The 10,014-nt window shown below is 34.8% G+C and overlaps 1 protein-coding gene across 1 annotated transcript in view; it reads left to right on the top strand.

Moving 5' to 3' along the window:
• The window catches only part of LOC137633770 (uncharacterized), a 27,014-nt gene extending 21,289 nt beyond the window's left edge, over positions 1-5,725 (top strand). The window contains exons 2-3 of the mRNA XM_068366016.1: positions 2,741-2,898; positions 3,304-5,725. Coding sequence (XP_068222117.1) covers positions 2,756-2,898; positions 3,304-5,725 — 2,565 coding nt within the window. The 5' untranslated portion in view covers positions 2,741-2,755. The remainder of the gene's footprint in view (positions 1-2,740; positions 2,899-3,303) is intronic.
• The last annotated feature ends 4,289 nt before the right edge of the window (positions 5,726-10,014 follow it).

The following is a 10,014-nucleotide window of genomic DNA, read 5'->3' as shown; positions in this document are numbered from 1 at the left end:
GTGGTGATTATAGGAAGTTGAATGCAGTCATTAAGGATAATGCATTTCCATTGCCCTCGATCGAAGAATTACTTGTGAAAGTACGGGATAGTAAATATTTTACAACTGTTTATTTAAAATCTGGAATCTATCAAATACCCATTCAGGAAGACAGTAAATGTAAAACGGCATTTATAGCTAACGATCAACTATTTCAGTTTAATTTTCTTCCTTTATGTATTAAAAATGCTACAAGTCATTTCTCTAGAGTAATGATGGCAGTTATGTGTCCCTTAATTAGCTATAATGTTCTTGTTTATTTAGACGATATCATAACTACAGGTAAAACGACCGAAGAACATGATAATAATATTTGTAAAGTCTTTGAAGAATTTTGACGTAATGGTATTAAAATAAATTTGTCAAAGTGCAAATTTATCTGTAAACAGGTCGAATTTTTAGGTCACAAAATAACTCTAGAAGGTATCCAACCCTACCCCAGTAAAGTATGAGCTATTAGAAATTTCCCCAAAACACATACCCCTAAGGAAGTAACTGGGTTCCTTGGGTTCACTGGGTATTACTGTAAATTCATAAGAGGTTTTAGAGAGATAGTGAGACCCTTAGATGCTTTAAAGAAACAAAAAGTAATAAATTGTGAAATGGAAGAAGAAAGGGCCTTTAACCATTTGAAAGCTGCCTTAACTAAAGATGAATTACTCACATATACTAGATTTGATCGCCCGTTTTTAGTGACAACAGATGCGAGTAGCATAGCTATTGGTGGCGCAGTTTCTCAACAAAATGATAAAGGCAGAGAGCGACCCATTTGTTTTGCTTCCCGGGTATTAAAAGGGGAAGAAAAGAATTATAGTACGTTCAATCAAGAGGCTTTGGCTATTCTTTGGGTTCTTGAGAGGAATCGGTTCTTGTTATTAGGTCAGTCGATTGAGTTGCAAAGTGATCATCACCCCTTACGTGATTTGTATTACAGAATTTTTTACCTATACACAAGCGATATGGATTGAGAGATTTTTAGAGTTTTATATAAAGTGTTCTCAAAATCTAACAAGGTAGCTGATGCTCTCTCTAGAGGTGCAGTAATAGGAGTAATAACTAGGGCACAAAATAGGAACGAAGAACGTAACCAAAATATTGAAGACCCCCATCAAAATAGAGAAAATAGAGAACGGGCTGTGAATTTTCCCGATGAGCAGTCAGAAGACGCGATGAGAAAGAGAGAGAGAGAGAGAGAGAGAGAGAGAGAGAGAGAGAGACATGAGCATCGAAGGTTAATATATGTGGGTGGCAGAGGACATGACCAGGGGTGTCCATAATGAATGCCCTGATGATGCAGGTTTGATTGTCTTGGGAGGTTGAGGCATAAAAGAAGTCTGAGAGGGACCGAAAAAAGAGGAATGAATGGAAAGAGTGCGAGCAGTGATTAAAAGGGAATCAGAGAGCTATCCGTAATTTCTGAATGGGCCTTGTGAGAATTTCTATTATAGAAAATTATATATTATATTATGCTGATGAGAAGAGGAGAGGGGAATTTTGTGCACAAGTAGCTCTTTCACCCTCTTCAATAAATTGAGCCACCCACATTGCACATGTGAGTCTGTATGCAGGGCATTTAGGGATTGATAGATCATGAAGCGTTAACTCTATATGGGGTGCAGATAGCTATGTGGCGTGTTAATACATGCGTCCACTTCTGATAAAGGATATCCTAGTGGGAAACCTTTAGGGTACTTGCACCAGAAGTTAGAATTCTGTGATAACCTTTATTTGATTCTCTGGGAATATCCACTGTAGTTAAATATACCCTAGGTAGCTACTGAAGGAACCTTGCATCAGGACAACATGGCTTCAGCCCAAAAATATATATACATATATATATACACACATATATATATATATATATATATGCGTGTGTGTCTGTATATATACATTTATATATATATATATATATATATGTATATACATATATATATATATATATATGTATATACATATATATATATATATATATGTATATATATATATATGATAAATGTATTTATGTATATATATATATATATATATAGATTTTATATATATAATTTATATATACGTATATATATACTGTAAATATATATATATATATATATATATAGCCTATATATATATATATATACATATATATATATATATATATATAGATATATATATATATATATATATTTATATATATAATATATATATATATATATATGTGTGTGTGTATATATACATATATATATATATATATATATGTCTATATATATAGCCTATATATATATATATATATACACCCACATAATATATGTTTATATATATGTATATATATATCTATATATATATATATATATATATGTATATATATATATATATATATACATATATATATATATATATATAAATGTATATATACAGACACACACGCATATATATATATATATATGTATGTATATATATATATATATATATATACATATATATATATATACATATATATATATATATATGTGTGTGTGTGTGTGTTATAATAGGAGCTGGTAGAATGTTGGCTCCTGTGAGTTGTACATTTCTTGTCCGCCACTTTAAATCATCTTGGAGTTAGAAATAAGTAGAACTTATCACTTCGTCAGAGAAAATGTTTTCCTAAATCTCTGTTCGAATCTCATCGTTCATAAGACACTTTATATTTCTTTTTATCTAAATATCATTCTTTTGTTTACAGAGGTAGAAGTGACGGATGAGGTTGAAGGAATATAGTGGTCTACCACTACCAATTGTCCTCTTTGTTTGCTATGAATGTTTATATTTGGTTTCAATCTACAAAATGGATCCCTCCTCCAGCAGTAACCGACAGAACACACAGCATACACCTCAACAGCCGTAAGTAGCAAATTCTCCTCTTTCATCAATTTTTTTCTACTTTATAGAATCCATAATTCAAATTTTAAATCACTGGTATGATATATATATATATATATATATATATAGTTATATGTATATATATATATATATATATATGATCAAAGGACTACTTTTATTTTTAGCACTTGACAATATGATTAAGAATCACGAAATGTTGGGAATGAACAAAGGACATTTTGAACTACTCTGTCCCTATCCATACTATGAAATTTGTGTCCATTACTGGCTGTTGCTGCCTTAACCGAAGATATATATATATATATATATATATATATGTTCTGTATATAAGGTCAAAATACATCTATATCAATATTCTCTGGCAATTTTGTTGTTGTTGTCAATTGCATTCTCTCTTTTGTACAGAGACACCGTTCCTCCTTCGATCCAAATTGATGAGTTTGACGAGTCAAGCGTAAGATTATGGAAGATGTTCAGGGAAGCCATTCAGCCTCTTTATTTCAAGATCCTCTGCTGGGTGAACCCAGATTGGAATCCTGCCAGTAACTTCAAAGACTACCTCGAAAGCCAAGGGGTCAACATCATTCAAGTCTTAAAGAGTCTTAATAATAATCAACTGGATAAGATCATGAATCCTTCATCACACGAAACATGGGACATAACTCAGATTTATGCGCTTCTTCCGTTTTCTAAACTTTTAGCTGGAAAAAATGACAAAAAGTGGCATGAACAAAATGGGTCCGACCCAGAATTGTTTTTAACCTGCTTAAAAAACAAAAGAAATGAAGCAGCCCACAATCCAAATATGAACAAAGAGAGATGTTCTCACGTGATAGATACAGTATATGACCTTACAATAAAACTTCAAGAGGGCTTAAAACTTGTCGTTCTCCGGGATGTAGTAAACACTGAGGATAAAGAAGAAATCGAGAGAGAAATGGACAGAGTTTTTGATGATACCCGGCAGAAGATAGAAGAGATAGGAAAAGGAGGTATAGGAGCTGAGGTCTTTGATGAATATCAAAGGGAAAATGATTTCACAAAAAAGATGAAGTTATTGGAAGAAGAAGGCTTCCCTTGTTTGAAGAAAATTCTTGAAAAATTGAAAAGCATTAATCCTCTCAACCTGATAACAGGAACCTCTTCTAACCCCAACATACCAGTAGAGAAGATTTACACAGAAATGAAGCTAGAGGGGGAAAGTGGCCCCTGTAGTGTTCCTATAGAGGAGATACTGAATCACGTACCTCATTATGATCACAGTCGACTCTTACTGATCAAGGGAATGGCAGGTATGGGGAAAACCACTCTGGTTAAGAAGATCATTTCTGACTGGCTCAGTAAGAAGGATGACATTAAAGGCCTTAATGACTTTGCCATACTTTTGAATGTAGAATGCCGGGATTCCATTGAATCTTTTAAAGACTTGTTAGTGACGTATTTTGGAGATGTTCACCAGAAATTCAAAGATAATGAAATTATTGATGTGTGTTTGGCTCACAAGTGTCTTCTCATCATAGATGGGTATGACGAGTTGAATGATAAATCAGCAAAATTATTCCTAGAAGTTTTGACACTGAAGAAATCCCGCAAAATTAGTGTTATTGTGACAACCAGACCTGAAGTTGAGGTGAGATTCAACAATCAGGTGAAATCTGATTACACAACTGTGTCTACAATTAGTCGTGAGGGAATTCCAAAGGAGAAGAGAGAAGAGTTTGTATGCAAGTATTATGCAGTATTGGGGTCAGACAATTCTCCTTTGCAATCATTAGATGAACTGTTAAAGTATCTGAGGAAAACAATGCACACTATGCATGAGGTGTGGGGACTACCCTTAAATCTCGCTCTTGTAACAATTCTGTGGAGGATTAAACCAGAGGTTATAAGCAACATCACCACTGAAGCTGAGCTCTACTGGCAATTTTACCTTTTGTCTCGCTCAAAATTAGAGGAGCGTTTGGCGAAATACCCCAACACAGCTCATTTCCTACCAGGTGAACTGCTTCAAAAAACGGAGCAGTTTATTGAAAAACTATGTCTTGAATCATTCAGAGCATTACAAAAAGATGAAATCAATATTCCAAATTCCACCATCAAATATTTGTCCAAGTTCTGTTATCATATGAAATTGCCAGCCGAAGAGCTAACTGGCGCCTTCCTGAAGAAAGTGACCACTTCCCAGGGCTCCTTTCTTTACAGTTTCCCTCATAAAGGGATGATGGAATTCATGGCAGCTCTGTCTTTCCCTATGAAATTGACAAACCAATGCTGGGGCCAATCTGTAAACACAGCCACACCTACAAAGATCTTTGAAATGCTTCTTGGAGGGAGTCTCCCTGAAAACCTTCACAAATATCAAAATATGATGATACAGATGATCAGCCTATTGCATATGGGTGACGAGGACGAGATGAAGGTGTCAGAAGATGCCAAGATTGAGGCACTGGAACTCCTAGTAAGGTCAGGAGTGAACGACAAAGACTCTGTGCTAAGAGTCTTGAAGAATATCAAATGTGATCATTCTTCTTCGAGATGGATAGCACAGAGGTTCGAGTTGTTTGATAAGGACACCACAATTAGAGAGCATACAATTGATGCGTACATTGCCCTCCTTAGAGCCACAGATCCCCCTCTCCCAAACAGAGAGGAAATTAAAATCACAATAGAACTCAATGACACTGATGGGTTAGTTGAACTACAAAGGCAACTTTGCCGGCATCTCATCTACCCATCAAATATAGAACTAAAAAACCATTACAAAGGAGATTCAGAGCCGACCGTAGAAGAGAGAGAGTCAATCAAGAATCTACTCACCAATGAGTAAGTTATTATTATTTGACAGTTATTTTGAATATTATAAAGATACATATAATAATCAAATATCTCTATAACAATACACTGGTACATGATCATACATACAAACATATGCACATGCACACACATATAGGCCTACTAATAAGAGAGAGAGAGAGAGAGAGAGAGAGAGAGAGAGAGAGAGAGAGAGAACTCATAACGTTTAGTATAACAATCATCTTGAGTCTTGTAAACAATATATTTTATATTGTCAGTATTATCATTATCATCATTGTCACAATTAGACTCATAATAAGTCGGCTAAACATCAAAAAGTCCCGATTTTACTTTTCTCATTTTTCGGTGATATTAATTTCCATATTTTACGAAATTACTCTTTTTTTACCTTTAGTTTTCGTTGCCATCATCATCATCATCATCATCATCATCATCATAATCATCATCAACTTGATAATAAAATTCCAAATCAAATCCAATAACTATTTCTTTCTTTTCTTTTCTTCTCTTTGGAACAGTTGTAAGGGATACAAAGGCATCTGGGACCCAACCTTCCAAATCCCTCCAAATATTAAAGACCTCAGAGTCATGTTTAAGGACCATCCCAGCCTCGACGCCTTCTGTCAATCATTGGAAAAGACAAAACAGATTAGAGATTTAAGTAAGTACTAATAATAATATTTTCTCTGTTCCTTTCCTCCGAGGGACATTACAATACCTGGCCTCCTTTCCCTCATCCTCATCCTGTCATTCAGTCTGTTAATATCGTTGTTATCATTATCAATATCATTGTTAACATCATTATTATCATCATTATTACTCTTTAGATGTAGAACATTATATTCACAGGTCTCAATCAGGTTTTATTTTTTACACTAAAAGGAAAATATTGTTTTCATCTGATTTGAATTTTATATAAAAGTTTTCAAGGTTAAGTTTCAATTTCTTTCTTTCCATATATTAAAAGGAAATGTCTCATTTCTATGGCCTTGATTTAATGAATAATGATAGAAATGAATCAAAATGATCATGATTGTAATGAATAGGAAACTGATAAAAGCACCAGTCATAGTCAAACGCGGCTTCTCCTGACTCCACCCCCTTCCTGCGCTGATTGGTTCTCTACAAGGATGTGGGCGGAGTTATCCGAACGGGAGAACCAATCAGCGAAAGGGATGTGAAAAGGTTTCGGCCAATGAAATTGCGTTCATCAAATAAAGCTGAGTTGTTATTGGCTGAGGTTATTTAGATAGTGCATAATGTGAGGGTTTCATGAGGAGACTGATGACATTCCTTATGCGAGCGGCTACAATGGTCGCTTGCACACACACACACACATTGACTCCCACACGCACACAAACATTGACTCCCACACGCACACACAAACGCACACACATTAACGCAACCTCCCAGACACACTGGCAGACATTGCTCTACTGTGTTTAGTTCTTTTGCCTCTAAATTGTTGCAGTTATTATTATTATTATTATTATTATTATTATTATTATTATTATTATTATTATTATTATTATTATTCCCATTTGACCTTTTCCTTTAGAATCTTAAGAAAGAAACACAGAGAAAATGTTCAGTTTTGATTATCATATTTCTCAACTTTCTTCTTCTTCTTCTTCTTCTTCTTCTTCTTTTTCTTTCTCTTTCAGTTATTATCTTCAGTGTCAACGACGTCAGCAGCGTCAGTCGCCCCATCCCTTTCTTGGAGAAGGATCCAGATGTCTATGTCCATGTCGAGGACGTCAAGGAAGAAGACATCGAGAAGGTTGGGGACATCCTTCGGACATTGCAACCACAGGATGCAAGGAGGTGAGGAGACATCATTCCTTATAAGAGAGAGAGAGAGAGAGAGAGAGAGAGAGAGAGAGAGAGAGAGAGAGAGAGAGAGAGAGAGAGAGAGAGAGAGAGAGAGAGAGAGTATTATCATTATATTATATTATTCATTATTGAGAAAATAGGCCTATGTCCTGTCAAAATAGATATGCATATATATAGGCCTACTGTGAGTACCGTTTCACACACACACACACACACACACACACACACACATACACTTATGTACGTGTAGATCCCTTAGAGTTTATGCTCTTATGCCCATATAAGGACATAGGAATGTTCCTAACAACAGAATGCATCGTTGCTCTCCTTTTTAATCTATTATTAGGAACACACACACTCCCTCACTCACCTTCCCGCTCTCTCTTTCTCTCCATTGGTATTCGTGTGTGTGCGTGTGCGTGCGTGTGCGTGTTTGTGTCTGAATGCACATGTCCATCTTAACGAAACAAGATAACAATAAAAGCATAAAATAATGAATAAATGTGGATGACATCATTTCCTTTCTTCTTTTCATTTCATTTCATCCCATTTTCTTCCTTTCCTTCTTCTTCCCAACAGATCGTTCTCCTATATCTCGTTTCCTCTGTGTTCCCTGGGGAGGACGAGGAGCCCTGAGGTCATCCTCAGACTCCTCGCCTCCTTGAAGGGAGTCAGGGTGAGATACAACATCGGGTTCCCAAAAGAAGAACGACCAGATGACGAAGCTTTACTTGAAGAGATGGATCTTATTTTTATACTTCTTCTTCTTCATAGGTGTTGTACGATCTCTCTCTCTCTCTCTCTCTCTCTCTCTCTCTCTCTCTCTCTCTCTCTCTCTCTCTCTCCCTCTCTCTCTTTCTTCCACCAACGTTCCAAACCTTTCAGCAGGTGATGAGCCAGGATAAATAAACTATATTCACTATAGGCCTAGTTTCAAAATTTTATTTCTTTAAGATTTGGCTTTTGTTTTTTTATTATTAGTTATTATTATTAAGAAGTATATATATATATATATATATATATATATATATATATATATATATAGATAGATAGATAGATATATATATGTATATATATATATATGTGTGTATATATATATATGTGTGTGTATATAGATATGCATATATATATATATATATATAGAGAGAGAGAGAGAGAGAGAGAGAGAGAGAGAGAGAGAGAGAGTTGATATGTATAGTAATTGCCATCTCATTATTATCTCCTGTTATCTCTGATTCTTCTGTTTGTTATCATTTGATCAGAACCTGTGATCATGTGTGTTTGCACCTCAGTATTTCATGTTCCCTTCAATTATCTCCTCATTGCCTTTAACTCTCATCATATTCATCTTTTGCCTTTCCTTTATTATATTTATTACTTCTTTCAGTAATGAATAGAATAATCTTCGCCTATGTTTTTTTTTTTTTTAGCTTTTGTGTTTATTCATTGCATTTAACCAAAGTCTTTTTCTTAATGGTGTTTTCTAATTTGCTCGTCAGGTGGGCTTTGTGGTGATAAAAAACACTGGGAAAGAAGAAGAAAAAGAAGAAGAAAAAGAAGAAAAAGGAGAAGAAGAAGACGTTCATCAGAGTTAATTCTTTAACTACAAATGCTTTTTTATCTCACTATAAATTCAAATCACCAAATTTTAATTCATAATCACTGTTCATCATTAAATGGTCAAAATAGTGTTACAATACCAATAAGGGATTCATGGTAATCTACCTTTCTATAATGATTAGATTATAAAATTCACTTTTAGATTATAAAGGTGATTTCTGTAAAGGATTCTGATATGTGACATTGAAAAGAGGTGACGTAAATTGTGTTGTCCAGGGAACATGGTAAGGAGAAGATTTGCCTTCTGCCACCAAGATATAAAAAAACTGTTTCAAATCTACTTTTATAACTTGTACGGCTGCTCGCTATGGGCAAACTATAAGCGTGAATCGATGAGACGTATCACAGTCATTCACAATGATATCCTAAGACGCCTCACTAATACCCCGAGGCACCATTCAGCTCCAGTGATGTTTGTTGAAAATAGACTGAAAAACCGTCATTCGACACTCTATAGTAGGTCTCACCTCCCGCCTACGTTCTAGTGAAAATCCCCTAATTCAAAATGTGCTTGCAAGTGCTGCTAGAATAAAATCCAAAAGGTGGGAAACCTGGAGTAGGGAAGCGCCAGTGCAATGAATTGTATTTACTAATCTCTGTTGTTGTGGCTATGCAAAATCTTCATCACTAAATAACATTGGAATAATATCCAGTAATGGTGTGATAAAGTGTTTTATTATATTATGTTTTTGCTGTCTGGAAGTCCTGCTGTTATCATCATTATTATTAAGCAATAATGCTACTATGATTTTATTACCTAGACCTTAGAACTCTGGGATCAACCTGCTAATTGATGTTTGTACTGTATCACCGATAATATTGCATATCTTATCTTTCTTACTGATGTCA

The sequence above is a fragment of the Palaemon carinicauda genome, chromosome 43 (assembly GCF_036898095.1).
Source record: "Palaemon carinicauda isolate YSFRI2023 chromosome 43, ASM3689809v2, whole genome shotgun sequence".
Lineage (NCBI taxonomy): Eukaryota > Metazoa > Arthropoda > Malacostraca > Decapoda > Palaemonidae > Palaemon > Palaemon carinicauda.
The sequence above is the reverse complement of the archived record's forward strand: the minus strand, read 5'-3'. Positions and strand labels throughout refer to the sequence as shown.